Raw genomic sequence first — 16,120 nt, forward strand, 5'->3', positions numbered from 1 at the left:
GACAGGCAACATCTTGACAGTAAAAACCATAGCAAGTATAAATGCCTATTTCGTATAGTTCCCTTACATAGGCTAGTGGCTTAACATCTAAGAGCAGTTGAAAGGGACAAACAAGGAGGTCAAGTCTGTAGCTCTCAGACAATCTGGCCAACATCTGAATAGTATCATCAAAGATCATATCAGAGGTAGAAATGGAAGGCCTTGAAAAAGTAAGAGGAGTACTCACTTCAGCAACACATATGCTAAACTGGGAATGACACAGAGAAGATTAGCATGGCCCCCGCACAAGGAAGGCATGCAAATTCATGAAGCATTCCATATTTTTAATCCTAAAATTCATATAGAACCAAAAAAGAGCCTAAACTGCCAAAGCAATACTAAGCAAAAAGAACAAAGCTACAGGCATCACATTACCTGACTTCAAATTATACTACAAGGCTATAGTAACCAAAACAGCAAGATACTAGCATAAAAATAGATACATAGATCAATGGAACAAAAAACAAAACCCAGAAACGACCGATCTTTGACAAAGTAAACAAAAACATACACTGGGGAAAGGATACCCTATTCCATAAAAGGTGCTAAGAAAATTGGATAACCATGTGCAGAATGAAAACTAGACTCCTATTTCTCACTGTATACAAAAATTAACTCAAGATGGCTTAAAGGCTTACATGTTAGACCTGAGAGAATAAAAGTTCTAGAAGAAAATCTAAGAAAAACTCTTCTGGATGTTGGCCTAGGCAAAGAATTCATGACTAAGACCTCAAAGATATACATGCAACAAAAACAAAAAATAAACAAATGGGATTTCAATCAAACTAAAAAGCTTCTGTACAGCGAAAGAAATACTCAGACAGCTCACAGAATGGGAGGAAATATTTGCAAATTATGCAACTGACAAAGGACTAATAACCAGAGTATACAAGGAACTCAAGCAACTCAACAATTTCAAAAACCAAATAACCCCATTAAAGAGTGAGCAAAGGACATGAGCAGACACTTTTCAAAAGAAGACATACAAGTGGCCAATAAACATATGAAAGAATGCTCAACATCACTAATCATCAGAAAAATGCAAATTAAAAATGCAAATGAAAACCACAAGGAGATACCATCTTACACCAGTCAAAATGGCTATCATTAAAAAATCAAAAAATAACAGAAGTTGGCAAGGATATGGAGAAATGAGAAAATGTCTATACACTTTTGGTGGGAACGTAAATTAGTATAACCTCTATGAAAAACGTATGGAGAGTTCTCAAAGAACTGAAAGTAGAACTACCATTTGATCCAGCAATCCCACTACTGGGTGTCTACCTAAAGAAAAAGATACCTGCACTCATGTTTATTGCAGCACTATTCAGAATTGCAAAGTCATGGAGTCAACCTGTGTTCACCAATAGATGACTGAATTGTTATTATTATTATTATTTTGAGATTGAGTTTTGCTCTTGTCGCCCAGGCTGGAGTGCAGTGGTGCAATCTCGGCTCACTGCAACCTCCACCTCCCGGGTTCAAGCAATTCTCCTACCTCAGCCTCCTGAGTAGCTGGAATTACAAGCACCCATCACCAGGCCCAGCTAATTTTTGTATTTTTTTAGTAGAAAGGGGATTTCACCATGTTGGCCAGGCTGGTCTCGAACTCCTGACCTCAGATGATCCACCTGCCTCAGCCTCCCAAAGTGCTGGAATTACAGGCATGAGCCACCACACCTGGCCAATGATTGCATTTTTAAATGTGGTATATATACACCATGGCATACTGCTTAGCCATAAAAATGAGTGAAGCCATGTCTTTTGCAGCAACATAGATGGAGCTGGAGGCCATTATCTTAAGTGAAATAACTCAGAAAAAGAAAGTTAAATACGACGTGTTCTCCCTTAGGAGATAAATAATGTGTACACATGGACATAAAGAATGGAATAATAGACACTGGAGACTCAGAAGCATGGGAGGGTGGTGAGGGATGAGAAATTACTTAATAGGTACAATATACACTTTTCGGGGGATGGCTACACTAAAAGCCCAGCCTTTACTTCTACACAATGTAACAAAACTGCACTTGTATCCCCTAAACCTATAAAAAATTATATATATATATAAATATATATTTTTATATATATTTATATATTTTTTATATATATAAAAAGCCAGAGGAGAAAGGAAGTGCTTAGATTTGAACAAAATATGGAACAGGAATTGCAGACTGTCCTAAAAAGCTCGTCTTTGAAGAATGTGCTGCTCTGAGCCAGCTACACCTCCTAAATTGAGATGTTTTCACACTCCTTAACTCTTGCATCTTCTAGACTTCTTTTTTCCAAAACCTTTTACTTGGTGCATTACATATGCGACATGTACCATACAATCTAGCACTTGATTAGATTCTGACTTGTATTGTTTGCTGATTGTTCACGTTTATGTGATTTATTTTCTCAACTAGACCGTAAATTAGATGAAGCCTATCATTTCCATGATTCCTGTAGTCAGGGAATATTTTAAGAAGGAGGCTATATTTGTACCTACTCTTCAAGCAGGAATAAGAGTTTGTATAGAGAATGGAAGTGAGTATTTTAGAGAGCATGAAACACGGAGTCAATGGGGAATGTGGCATGTGGGGAAGAATACAAGGAGCCCAGTGTCACTGGAGCTGAGCTGTGTGGGGTATGGGGTGGGGAGACAGGGCTGTCTGGCCGATGGACGCCAGGTGAGGGAGCCTCCCACCTTGAGTCACATTCAAAGACTTAGATTATATTGAAAAAGTGTAGCGGGTCTGAGAAGAATTTAAAGTGAAAGAATGGCGTAATCAGGTAACAAAGGTCATATTACAAATGATACTGTTAGCACTATGAAATTGTGTGTGTGTGTGTGTGTGTGTGTGTGTGTTAGAGGTGATAAGAACAGTCATTATGGTCTAGTGATTAAGAACATGCTGTGTTCAAAATTTAGTAACTAGGGCTGGATACGGTGGCTCATGCAGATAATCCCAGCATCTTGGGAGGCTGAGGTAGGAGTACTGCTTGAGGCCAGGAGCTCGAGACCAGCCTGGGCAGCATAGTGAGACCCCCATCTCTACAAAAAAATGAAAAAAAATGTCCAGGTATGGTGGCACATTCCTGTAGTCCTAGCTGTGCAGGACAATTCCTTAAACCCACGAGTTCCAGGTTACAGTGAGCTATAATCCTGGGCATCAGAGTGAGATCTTATCTCTAAAAAAAATTTTAAAATTACCAAATATATTATCTCAGACAAGTTATTTCCTCTTTAAAAGTCTGTTTTCTTATTCAGAGACTAGTCCCTACCATATTGGGTTGTTTGAGATTGAAATGAGATCACGCATTTAAAGTGGACAACACGTGCCTGGTATATAGTTATGATTCCTAGAGGCAGAGACCATTCCATTTTTATTCACTTGATATTTATTGGTTACTACTTTGTTTTCCCAACCAAGTCTAGATGAGAAATAAAGAGTAGACTTGAGGGCTTAGGACAGCTGGAACAGAACCAGGAGACCCATGATACTATTCCTAATCAGCTTTGGGAGTAGAGCCAAGAGTGGACACTGGGAATTTGCCATGGCACCAGTCCCATCCCCAGCGACAGTCAGCAGCCTCTGTGTGGGAAGACAGAAGGACAGTGGCATCAGTCCTTGATGTATATTGTCCACAGTGAGTGAGGTAGAAGGACCATAGAGCAAGGGACCTGAGGGGGCTAACAAAAAAAGTTTGACCTGCTGTCTGTCCTAGGCTGGCAAGGGAGGAAGTGAAGACCACCAGGGATGGATAGAATGGGAGAAGAGGGCAGAGCTGAGGAAACAGTGTATGGAATAAAGTATCATGAGAACCATCAGAGGGCAGGAAAAGTGGGAGCAAGGGAACAAGAAAACTTATGAGACAGGAAGTTGAAAGTGTAATGTTAAGAATCTTCAATTCTTGCTACAGTGCCCAGTGCACTGCATGTAATAATAGCTATTCAATAAATAGTTGTTGAATTAAAGTCATATGTATTGATTTGATTTGACTTCATGCTCAGTACAGTCAAAGACTATTTGGCTGATACCTTACAGGCCAACACTCTTATCTGCCAAAACTTAATCCAGAAATAAGCTGGCGCAGTGATGCACATCTGTAATTCCAGCACTTTGGGAGGCTGAGATGAGAGGATTGCTTGTGCCCAGGAGTTCAAGTCTGCAGTGAGCCATGATTATGCCAGTGCACTCCAGCCTGGGTGACAGAGCAAGACCCTGTCCCTAAAAAAATAAAATGTAATACAAACAAAAATACTTTAATGCAGAAACAATGAATGTCGTCATACTTCCTTCTCTATCACAGCAGAAAATGTTTCAGAAAGTTGACTGGATGTGGATTTGTTTGTTTAAAATTTAAGACTGGGGGTAGAATTCTAAAAGACAATAAAAACCAGTTCCAAAATGAAAACAAGTTAAAAGGGTCAGATTGCTAGATGTGTGAAGAGTCAGAATAAGGCACTTTAAAAATGATGGGAAGACAGAAGCAGAAGGAAGGGGCAGTGTTTGAGGAATTACAAATCTAATTCCCATTAACAGCAACTATTGCAGAGGTCAGGGCAGGCCAAACTCACTGAAGGAAAAATATTCTGTAAGGTTTCAAAAACAGCCGATTGCAGAGATTGTCCTTCTCACTTCCTACATGGTATCTGACCACCCCTCTCTCATGCAGGCACTGATGATAGTTTTCAGAAAGTGAATGTATAATCTGAATTAGCATGCATAATGTATCCAAGCTTAATACTTAAATGGGTATAAAGCTGTATGAGGATAACTTAGCCAATTCTGTTGGGGCCACTTCAGAGACTGACTCACATTGGCCCCACTTGGATGTAGACCACAGTGGTGGAAGTTCTGTATGCTCGCAGTTACCCACTGGGCAGGAGGGTCCCCTTTACTTGGATGAGTAAGCTTTTGTGGGCCTGCCCTTGTTCTGCTGCAGATGACCACAGAGTCTCACCCTCTGGGCAGGGAGCCAGGCCTGACTAGACCTACAAGGCCATTAGGCAGCTTCTGTCTGTTTCTTTCCCTGGGGTTCCATGGACTCTGGACTGGCTCCTCGCTTCCCTCCACACACACTCCCTCTGTAGGGCCCGTGGCTAACGCTGCCCACAGTTCAATAGCATCAACTCTGGCTTCCAATGCGGCCGATGTGGGCCCTTCCTTTACTTGACCTTGAAGATAACCTCACCAGAGTCCAGTGATTCTAGGAACATCCCCACCTAAATTTCCCAAAGTGAGCATCTCATTAGCTCAGTGAAGGCTCTGCATGGATGCCCCTGAGTCCAGTCTTCCATCAGCTCAGAGAATGTGGTGATCACCTTCAACAGTCCTGGCCACAGTGTCATCAGAAGATGCTGTGAGTAGGGAAGAAATTCCCAAAAGCAGGTGTCAGCTGAACAGCTACCACAAAAGGGCTTAATGTCTGCACTTTTGGGGTCTCAGCACTAAGGAAAGTAGATTTGTACAGCAAACTTGGTAAGAAGAGCAACAGCATTTAAAGAAAGAGACTTTATAAGAGAAAATTTGATTCAGGTAAATATATATATGCATGTATGTATATATAAAATCTGGCTGTGAAACAAGTTGTCTAGAATGTGCCAGAACATGTTCACAAGACTACTCAGCTAGTCATGAGCAATCTAGACAAAAATAACTTGGTTTCATCAAAGGCTATTTCCACTGCTTCTTTTCAAGTTGTATTGTCATATTGTTTTGATTGTCATTGTTTTTGTGTTTTTCCATCTTCCATCACTGCTGTCTTTAGGTACCATTAAACAGCTTTATTCTGTCATCATTTCTTCTTTCTCCTAGATTTATCAGTAGTTTGCAAGTTTTTCCCAACTTTTTTTGGAGTAAACACTGATGGGTTTTTCTCTTCTCTGTGAATATTCTACCCCCATCAATTGTAGCCCCATAAGACAGGCTGTCCCCCCTGCTTGCAGCACCTCCTGAAGGGCACTGTCCATGGCTGGTCAAGGTAACCACATTCTCCTAGCTGGCTCCCAAGGGAATTCATCTGTCCATTTAGCCGAGATAACCAACCCTCTCCTGGAAATCCAAATAAGAACAATTCCATAGAAAGCATATCTCCGAGGTCCCATAGAGTCAGCACAGGCACATTTGAACTCTGTCAGTCCAAAATAACATTAGGAGATTTTATCGTTTACTGCCTGGATTAGCTCCACATAAAAATCACCTCGTAAATCCTATGACATTTTGCTCAACCACCAGTATCAATGATGACCTATTAATCATTTTTCAAAGAACACTACCTTCCACCTTTTTATTCTCAAAAACTGTTATGAAACCACTTTTTAAAAGCTTTGTATGGAGATGCAGGTGATTGTAATTGTGCTGCCTACTGTGACCAAATTGGAGAAGATTTCAGTTGAGTCGTTGGTTTTTTTTTTTAAACAATACCGTATCTTTTGAAAAGGAAATGCCTCCGAAGGCATTTATTTGTAGGAGCAGACTGATTGACAGAGGTATTCACAGACAAAATCAAACTGCAGATGATTAGGACAGCAATTAATGTTAATGAAAAGCCAAAATACATTCTGCATCTATAAAATGGCTCAGCATTGTACTTTGAGTAATTGGCATATTTCAGAATGTGCTTATTCAAAGGTGTTCTAATAGTACTTGTATAATTTTAAGCACACAACACATGAAAATCTTCAAGTAAGGAAGCCTGGAAGAGTGAAAGAACATGACGTTCAGTTATCCTCTGCAGGTACAATTTCAAAAGGTCAGAAAATATCCAAACAGTGGGCATTTGGACAATGTTAACTCACATTCTCACCTCTGTTAAGTTTTCTGTTTACCTTTTTATTTTATTTTATTTTATTTTTTGAGATGGAGTCTCGCTTTGTTGTCCAGGCTGCAGTGCAGTGGCACGATCTCGGCTCACTGCAAGCTCCAACTCCCAGGTTCACGTCATTTTCCTCCTGCCTCAGCCTCCCTAGTAGCTGTGGCTACAGGCGCCCACCACCATGCCTGGCTAATTTTTTGTATTTTTAGTAAAGACGGGGTTTCACCATGTTAGCCAGGATGGTCTCAATCTCCTGACCTCATGATCCGCCCACCTCGGCCTCCCAAAGTGCTGGGATTACAGGCATGAGCCACCGCCCCCGGCCGTTTTCTGTTTACTTTTACCCAAAAGTGCCATGGTTTCATTTTTTAGTAGTAAGAACCATTTTCTTATTTTAAAAAGTAATAATTTAAAATCATCAGCCTGTTGGGCATTCATCATTCTCAATCTCTGTAGAATTGGGATTTATTATAAGTAAACGGGAAAATTAATTTTGTTCTGTCTGAAAAAAAATGTCATGTATGTGTTCAGACTGTGGTTGGAGCATACATGTGTGATTAAAGAGGTCTGAATCAGGAGACACTGCCATAGCTGGCCAGGACATTGTCCTCCTCTCTTGGCATACTCCTTCTTTTCTTCCAGTCTCCTCTCATAAACTGCTCTTGCAAGAAATCATTCCTTCTTTGAGATCTTTTTGCCCCTCCCCACTCCCACATGTATTCTCTAACTACAGCTAGAGAAATCTTTAGTACAAGTGTGACCATGCCACTGTCTTGTTTAAATTCCTCTAATGGATTACCACCACCTGCAAATACAGTGCCGCATCCTGACATAGCTTCACCAAGGATCTCATGATTTTGCCCTGACTACCTGTCTCACTTAGTAACAGGTGCAAATGCAAGGTTCAGTACACAAAATTACAAAAAGCAAAATAACCGCGAGCTATTTTGTCTCCTCTCTCCACCCATACTTCCTCTGCAGAGCCCTTGGCTAAAGTTGTCATGTGGTTCAATAGCATGGGACTCTGGCTTCCTATGGGGCCAACGCAGGCCCTTCCTTTACTTGATAAGATAAGGAAACAAGATAAAGGTCTATTTTTCTCTCAACTAAACAAAATGCAGAGGTGCACATCCAGGGCTGATGTGGCACTCCGCTGTAGGTCAGAACCTTTATCTTTTGTTTCTCTAATCCTCAAACTGTAACTTCTACTTCATGGGAAAGATCACTATTCACCCAGCCCCCACAGCTGCATTCCAGCCAGGGAAGGGGTAAAGAAGGGTATGCCCCTCACTTTAGAGATGTTTTCCAGAAATCGCACATGCCGTTTCAAATTACGTTCCATTAGCCAGCATAGTCACCCAGGCACATCATGGAGAATGGAGAATGTAGTCATTGTTCAGGGCTGCTTGTACTTTTCAACAAGAAAATCCTTTCTTTCTCTTTAGTGGAATGTTATAACCTGGCATGGACAAGCTTCAGGCAGGTGGAGGGATGCCAAAAAGTTGACTTGAGAGACAGAGAGTAGAAGGATGATCATTTAGAGGCTGGGAAGGGTAGTTAAGGGGGTGTTGCTAAGGTGGGAGAGTGGGGATGATTAATGGGTACAAAAAATAGATGCAAGTCCGGATGAATGATAAGATCTAGTATTTGGTAGCATAATAGGGTGACTATAGTCAATAATAATCTAATTGCACTTTTAAAAATAACGATAAGAGTATAATTGGATTGTTTGTAACAAAAAGGATAAATGTTTGAGGTGATGGATATTCCATTTACCTTGATGTGATTATTAAACATGATATGCCTGTATCAAAATAACTCATGTACCTCAGAAATATATACACAAGTAGGTACCCGCAAAAATTCAAAAAAAAAAATTTTAAGACAGCTTGACCCTGAAAAGATTCATGGAGATTTCCTCTTCCTGATGTCTCCTCAAACAAGAACACAGTGCCCCCTGTTCTCCTGGGCAGGGTCCACCGCTTTATTTCTAAAGTAAGTTGTGATTGCCTGCCTGTCCATCCTCATGGGGTAAGACAGAGGAGGGCCTTCAGTATGCTCTTATTTCTGCATGTAAAGAAAAATCAAGAAAAGCAGCTCTAAATAAAGACATGCACAAAACTCAAAATGGAATAAGGACTTGCCAGCTTTGCAAGACTATTTCCCCTTTGTCAGCATTTTCTAATATGTGGTGTGTTTGTGTTTTCCTTGGGTCTAATAAATTACCTACCTTGAAAATTTCCTTTACAGTGCTGGATTATTCTTGTTTTGGTCATCACCTGGACAGTGATAATTCTGCTCCAGGTGTGGGAACTCTGGAAAAACTGTGCATCTCACACTCTGAGCTTGTCTCATGGCTGCAAACAGAGTCAACAAATTATCCAAGCAAAAAAATCAGGAGACATGGCACAATGGTAAAATTGAACTTAGAGGGACAATAAAACAGAATGTTGAAGTCACAATGAACAAGAAAAAATTAGAGATAATCACTGGTAGTCATAGAAACCCTCATGAAGACATGTTGACCACAGTCCCCATCCTTGCTCAAAGAACAAGGTCTGAAAGGCAATTTCCCTCTCTATTTCCAGCAATTGTTACCATCACTTAAAATCTAATTGAGAAGCTAGCATCCTCTTTTTTCAAGAATGCATAGAAGAATGAGAATTGTTATTTATCTATTTTCCTGTTTTTTCATGGCTAGGTCATGAAGAGCATACATTGAATCCCTAGTGGCCAAAGGGCTTATGACATGGCTCTCACAATGTATCATAAGCCCTCCGGCCACTAGGGATTCACTGTAGGCATTTGGTCATCTTTGCAGCAGCAGGCAAGGAAGGGATATTCAATTAATGGTTTCTAATGATGCTCTTGGTCACACCACAGGTGGCAGCAAGTGGTGCCCATGGATACAACTTATAACCATTAATTAGGAGAGGGAGGAAAAAAGAAGTGACAGAGATAAATGTGCTGGAAAGGGAGTTTAAGAGTAAGGCAAGAGGAAAATGAAGAATGAGAGAAGGAAGAGCAGGACCTCCATAGTAGGTGCCACCAGCAATTGTCTACCCATTGCCAATGGCCTTAGGATTTTAGATCATTTGCCCTATCTCACCAGGAAGTCACAGAATGTGTTTTCTTTTATAATCACAAATTGACCTATTTTCGTTTTAAAATGACAAGACAATAGAAGAGAGTGTAAGATTTGTTATAGAAAGGGCCATGGTATTAAGTTGTTTATTTGGCCTTGACCAGAAAGATAGATTTAGCATTTAGAAATGTTTATTGCCATTTTTTATGACCTTCTTTTCCCACATCATAGAGAAAAAAGATCAAGATCTCAATATCTGTTTTACAAATATAAGTAAGGAAGGAGGAATGTTAGCTTATTTATTCTGGATGCAATTTGTTACCCTTCAAGAAAATAGAGGTGCTTGTCCTGTGCTGAAAATAGCCCAGTTAAATTTTAGTAAAAAACACACTGTGTATGATTAATTTACAGAAATTATCATCGGTTACATCATTTAACTTAAATCATCATTAGTGGCCTTAAACAGCTCTTCGTTTGCTCTGCTTGTCCTCAGGTAACATCATCTTGCATGGAATGTTGCTCACATATTAAAGATAATTAAATACTGAATACCTGATTAAAATAATCTTGTATATTTTGGAGTAAACATGTATAATTCATGTTTTCAGCTCTTGCCAGTTTCACATTTTATTTAGCAGAAAATATCTACCCAAGACTCAACTACTTGAGAAGGAAAGTTCGAAACATTATTCCATATCATTTTATATATTGAGATTCTACTATATGTGATCATAAAACTTAGTATGTGTCTATAATCCTAATAGAATTTTGTTTTTGCTTTTTATAAGTCTGTATTTGAAAGGCAAAAATGTCCTCAGTGGAACCTGGTTTGTAGAGAGAGACTTTCTTATGCAATGGATTTTTGCATCTAAGTTAGTTTGTGCCACAGTTTTGCTAAAAACACATACTTAACCCTCTTACATTCTTCCTTACCACAGCCTACTTTTAGGACCATAACTTCATACAAAGCAGTCCCAAGGTTTTCTGTTTCATTAGTCTCTCACCAGTGGACACTTTTTTTACCTAATTGGTTCTTCCTTATCCACAGGTATCATAAGTCCTGAATTCCTTTTTTGTCCCTTCAAGAGTCAGTTTCTGTCTCTCTTCCAGGCAGATTGCCCTCTATCTAAGCATCCTGTAGTCAGCAGGTTAGGCAAACTCCCCAGACTTTACTTCCAGACACGTAGAACGGCAGAGTATCGTACACGTACAACTCACTGTACGATATTGTCCAGTGAGTTGCAGAGTTAGAAGTCAAAGGTATACAGGTCAGAAGGAGTGTTCACCAGTCTGCTTCCTGCCTTGCTCTGAAGACTACTAGTCTTTGGAATGGTCACCCTGATGGAATGGTCCCCCCAACTATTGGGCATCTTTCCTTGGCCTTGCTCAGCCTGGCCTTTGCCACACAGTCATGTTTTCATTAAATAGATGCTACTTGAATCACAATGTGAACCACTTTGGGAAATTTTGCATTAATGCATTAAGTAATTGAGTAAATATTCTATTAACTTAATTCCCACTATCCACTAGGATAGCACTTTGCTAAATACTGGGTGGGTGAAACATAGTCCCTACCCTTAAGGACGTCACAATTTAGTAGACTAACAAATTTTGAGTGACTGTACTGATTAAAACCTTTCATCATTATTCCTGAATGGTCAATCCAGAAACTTGGAGACAGGAGGAAGAAGGGAGCTTCACAAAGCATGGATAGAGATTGCCAACATTGTCATGAGCTCCCAGATGCAGTATGTCTCATGGAATAGACAAGACCTGGCCTCTCAAAAATCTTTTTTCATGAAGCCCAGTGTGGGTGTTTTATATGTTTGTTTGTTTTTGTTTGTTTGTTTATTTTGAGATGGAATCTTGCTCTGTCACCCAGGTTGGAGTGCAGTGGCACCATCTCGGCTCACCGCAACCTCTGCCTCCTGGATTCAAGCAATTCTCCAGCTTCAGCCTCCCAAGTAGCTGATATTACAGGCTCCCGCCACCATGCCCGGCTAATTTTTGTATTTTTAGTAGAGACAAGGTTTCACCATGTTGGCTAGGCTGGTCTTGAACTCCTGACTTCAGGTAATTTGCCTGCCTCGGCCCCCCAAAGTGCTAGGATTACAGGCGTGAGCCACCGCACCCAGCACTGTATGTTTTGTTTCTTAATTAAACCACATATCTATCTCTCTAGGAATATCTGAAATGACATTAGTGATATTTTAGAGAGTCACGTTGGCTTTCCAAGATGACTCTTTATATGGCAATTTTTGTATTGTAGGAAGTCTTGAAAGAAAATCAGCCTGTCAGAAGAACTTGGTCAGGCACTGACTCTAACACTGTGTTAGAGTCCAGAGAAAATACTCTGCCCTGATGGAATAGCAGCCTCTGTTAGTTACCAAAGCTCCGGAAGATCCGAGCTTGGAAATGGACTCAAGTTCATGTCCTCAAGAACTTTTCAAGGGCCATCCTTTGGTCATTTTGCCATCGTCTATTAACTTTTTTTTTTTTTTTTTTTTGTGAGACAGGGTCTTATTCTGTCACCCAGGCTGAAGTATAGCGGTGCATTCACAACTCACTGCAGCCTCAACCTCCTGGGCTCAAGCAATCCTCTCCCCTCTTGAGTAGCTGGGACTACAGGCATGCACCACCACTCCCAGCTAATTTTTTTTTTTTTAAGACTGGGTCCCACTATGTTTCCCAGCTTGTCTCAAACTCCTGGGCTCAAGCGATTCTCCAACCTTGGCCTCCCAAAGTGCTGGGATTACAGGCATCAGCCACCACGCCTGGTCTTGTGCATAAATATTCAACCAGCAACCTTAAACTAGGAAGAAGAGATACATGATCCTCAAATTAGCCTAGTCAAGCTTACTTGTTCTCTCAGTTTGTTTAGAGAAAGCTCTTGACCCTCGATTGACAGAAATACCTGGGCAGATTTTCTCTACATTTATGATTTATTTGCCATATCTTTACTTTTTCCTGCTCTGAGTAACCTGGAGGGATTGTTTGTGTGGTAAAGTTGTTCCTACAGAATTCAAAAAGGAAAACATGCAACAGAAGACAGAGATATCCTAAAGATACGAGGTGCCATTGGTTTCTATTATTCATCTTAGTGTTTGTTTGTTTGTTTGTTTTGAGACAGAATCTCGCTCTGTTGCCCAGGCTGGAGTGCAGTGGCACGAGATCTCGGCTCACTGCAAGCTCCGCCTCCCGGCTTTACGCCATTCTCCTGCCTCAGCCTCCCGAGTAGCTGGGACTACAGGCACCTGCCACCACGCCTGGCTAATTTTTTGTATTTTTAGTAGAGACGGGGTTTCACCATGTTAGCCAGGATAGTCTCAATCTCCTGACCTCGTGATCCACCCACCTCGGCCTCCCAAAGTGCTGGGATTACAGGAGTAAGCCACCACACCTGGCACATCTTGCTTTTTAACTCACATTTTCATTCACATTTATGGAGTGCTATTACTGTGTGCTTACATGGCTGGATTGACACTAGGTGGGGGTACATAATGAGACTAATAGACTGGGCAGCAAGGAACGTAAGCCGGAAGAGAGATCCTGAAGCAAGCAACTCTGTAGGTTCTGGGGAGTGAGTTTCAGATGTGGTGGAAACACAAGAGAGGAACTAATTCTCTCTGCTGGGAGAAACAGCAGAGGTTTCCCAGAGGAACTGAGCCCCTCTCCAGTTCTATCTTTAACAATTAACATGTAGAGACTAGCCTGACCAACATGGTGAAACCTCATAAATACAAAAATTAGCCGGCTATGGTGGCAGGCACCTGTAATCCCAGCTACTCTGGAGGCTGGGGCAGGGGAATCACTTGAACCCGGGAGAGAGAGGTTGCAGTGAGCCGAGATCGTGCCATTGCACTGCAGCCTGGGCAACAGAGCAAAAACTCCGTCTCAAAAAAAAAAAAAGAAAAAGAAAAAAAAGAATAAGACCCGAGAAGCAAGAGAAAGATACATCCAGTTATTGGGGTCATAGAGGGAAGGAGAGTTATTGTTTCAAATAATTTAAAAACAATTTGGCTTTTTTTAAAGATAGTTTCGTTTTTCTTTTTCTTTTTTTTTTTTTTTTGAGATGGAGTCTGGCTCTGTCCCCCAGGCTCGAGTGCAGTGGTGCCATCTCTGCTCACTGCAAGCTCCGCCTCCCGGGTTCAAGCAATTCTCCTGCCTCAGCCTCCCGAATAGCTGGGATTACAGGCACCCACCACCACGCCCAGCTAATTTTTGTATTTTTAGTAGAGACAGGGTTTCACCATGTTGGCCAGGCTGGTCTTAAACTCCTGACCTCAGGTGATCCACCCGCCTCAGCATCCCAAAGTGCTGGGATTACAGGCATGAGCCACCGCACCCGGCCTCCTTTTTCTAGTTTTCTAGCTTTACCTCCACCTTCTCTCCCCACAGGCTTTGGAGTCAGCTTTCCTGCCCCACAGAGGTGACAGAGCTTTTCCGATAATGCGTTCAAGCTGTTTTAGGGACACTGACTAAGTTCTGCCAAAAAAAGAACACGGTCACAGATGGCACCCTCAAAAGATCAATACCAGGCCTGCAGGGTTGCTCACGCCTGTAATCCCAGCACTTAAGGGAGGCCGAAGTGGGAGGATAGCTTGAGCCCAGGAGTTCGAGACCAAGCCTGGGCAATATAGTGAGACCTCATCTCTACAAAAAATTCGCCAAGCGTGGTGGGGCCTGCCTGTAGTCCTAGCTACTCGGGAGGCTGGTGTGGAAGGATGGCTTGAGCCCAGGATGTGGAGGCTGCAGGAAGCAGAGAGGGCGCCTCTGCACTCTAGCCTGGGCAACAAAGCAAGACCCTGTAAAGTGCAATACCTAATTTCCAAGAGAAATATTAAAGACTTTGCTCTCTTCTTCATTCCCCCAGATCCCTGCCCAAGACGGGTCTGGAACCTGACTTCTGGGTGTCCATGACCCTGGCGGCTGCTTCCCGTCAGCAATGAAAGGGCTATCGGGCAGCCGCAGCCATCACCACGGAGTCACCTGCGACTCGGCCTGTGACTCGCTGTCGCACCACTCCGACCGCAAGCCCTACCTGCTGAGCCCAGTGGAGCACCACCCCGCGGACCACCCGTACTACACCCAGCGGAACTCCTTCCAGGCTGAGTGTGTGGGCCCCTTCAGCGACCCGCTGGCCAGCAGCACCTTCCCCCGCAGGCACTACACCTCGCAGCAAGAGCTGAAGGACGAGTGTGCCCTGGTGCCCCGCACCCTGGCCACCAAGGCGAACCGCATCCCCGCCAACCTGCTGGACCAGTTCGAGCGGCAGCTGCCACTCAGCCGCGATGGCTATCACACTCTGCAGTACAAGCGCACGGCCGTGGAGCACCGCAGCGACAGCCCCGGCCGCATCCGCCACCTGGTGCACTCGGTCCAGAAGCTCTTCACCAAGTCGCACTCCCTGGAGGGGCCGTCCAAGGGCAGCGTCAACGGGGGCAAGGCCAGCCCTGACGAGGCGCAGGCGGCGCGCTATGGCAAACGCAGCAAGAGCAAGGAGCGGCGCGCAGAGCCCAAGGCCCGGCCCAGCACCTCCCCGGGCTGGTGGAGCTCGGACGACAACCTGGATGGTGACATGTGCATCTACCACGCCCCCTCGGGCGTGATGACCATGGGCAGGTGCCCCGACCGCTCGGCCTCACAGTACTTCATGGAGGCCTACAACACCATCAGCGAGCAGGCGGTGAAGGCCTCCCGGAGCAACAACGACGTCAAGTGCTCCACCTGCGCCAACCTGCCGGTCAGCCTGGACACCCCGCTGCTGAAGAAGAGCGCCTGGTCCTCCACGCTCACCGTGAGCCGGGCCCGGGAGGTTTACCAGAAGGCCTCGGTGAACATGGACCAGGCCATGGTGAAGTCCGAGTCGTGTCAGCAAGAACGCTCCTGCCAGTACCTGCAGGTACCATTTCTGTCAATGATGGAGGCTTAGAAGTAGTACCTGGCATGCTTATGTGGGCATTTCTCCTGGTTCTAGTCTTGGCACTACTCTGAATTTTCTATTAAGATAGGAACCTGTGCAAATTATTTGGCATCTCTGTGCCGAATTGCTTCTGTCGGGAAAATGAAAAGAAGCAAATGCTACCCACCTCATCGGGTTATCTTAAGATACTAGATATCCAAGTGCTTTGGAAAGCACTCCTATGGAAAGGCAACCAGTTATTATGGCCTTCCTCTTTTGTCTGAGGAATC

At 43.0% G+C, this 16,120-nt stretch overlaps 1 protein-coding gene and 1 non-coding gene across 7 annotated transcripts in view; both read left to right on the plus strand.

Moving 5' to 3' along the window:
- Window positions 1–16,120, plus strand: part of DLGAP1 (DLG associated protein 1) — a 977,987-nt gene that overhangs the window by 578,824 nt on the left and 383,043 nt on the right. For all 6 annotated transcript variants that reach the window (XM_063653448.1, XM_054461416.2, XM_054461415.2 and 3 more), the window contains one exon: window positions 14,802–15,830. In XM_063653448.1, coding sequence (XP_063509518.1) covers window positions 14,874–15,830 — 957 coding nt within the window. In that variant the 5' untranslated portion in view covers window positions 14,802–14,873. The remainder of the gene's footprint in view (window positions 1–14,801; window positions 15,831–16,120) is intronic.
- Window positions 219–325, plus strand: LOC129019246 (U6 spliceosomal RNA). The gene has a single exon (XR_008495577.2). It is a non-coding gene; the product is annotated as a U6 spliceosomal RNA (small nuclear RNA).

Source organism: Pongo pygmaeus, chromosome 17, assembly GCF_028885625.2.
Source record: "Pongo pygmaeus isolate AG05252 chromosome 17, NHGRI_mPonPyg2-v2.0_pri, whole genome shotgun sequence".
NCBI lineage: Eukaryota > Metazoa > Chordata > Mammalia > Primates > Hominidae > Pongo > Pongo pygmaeus.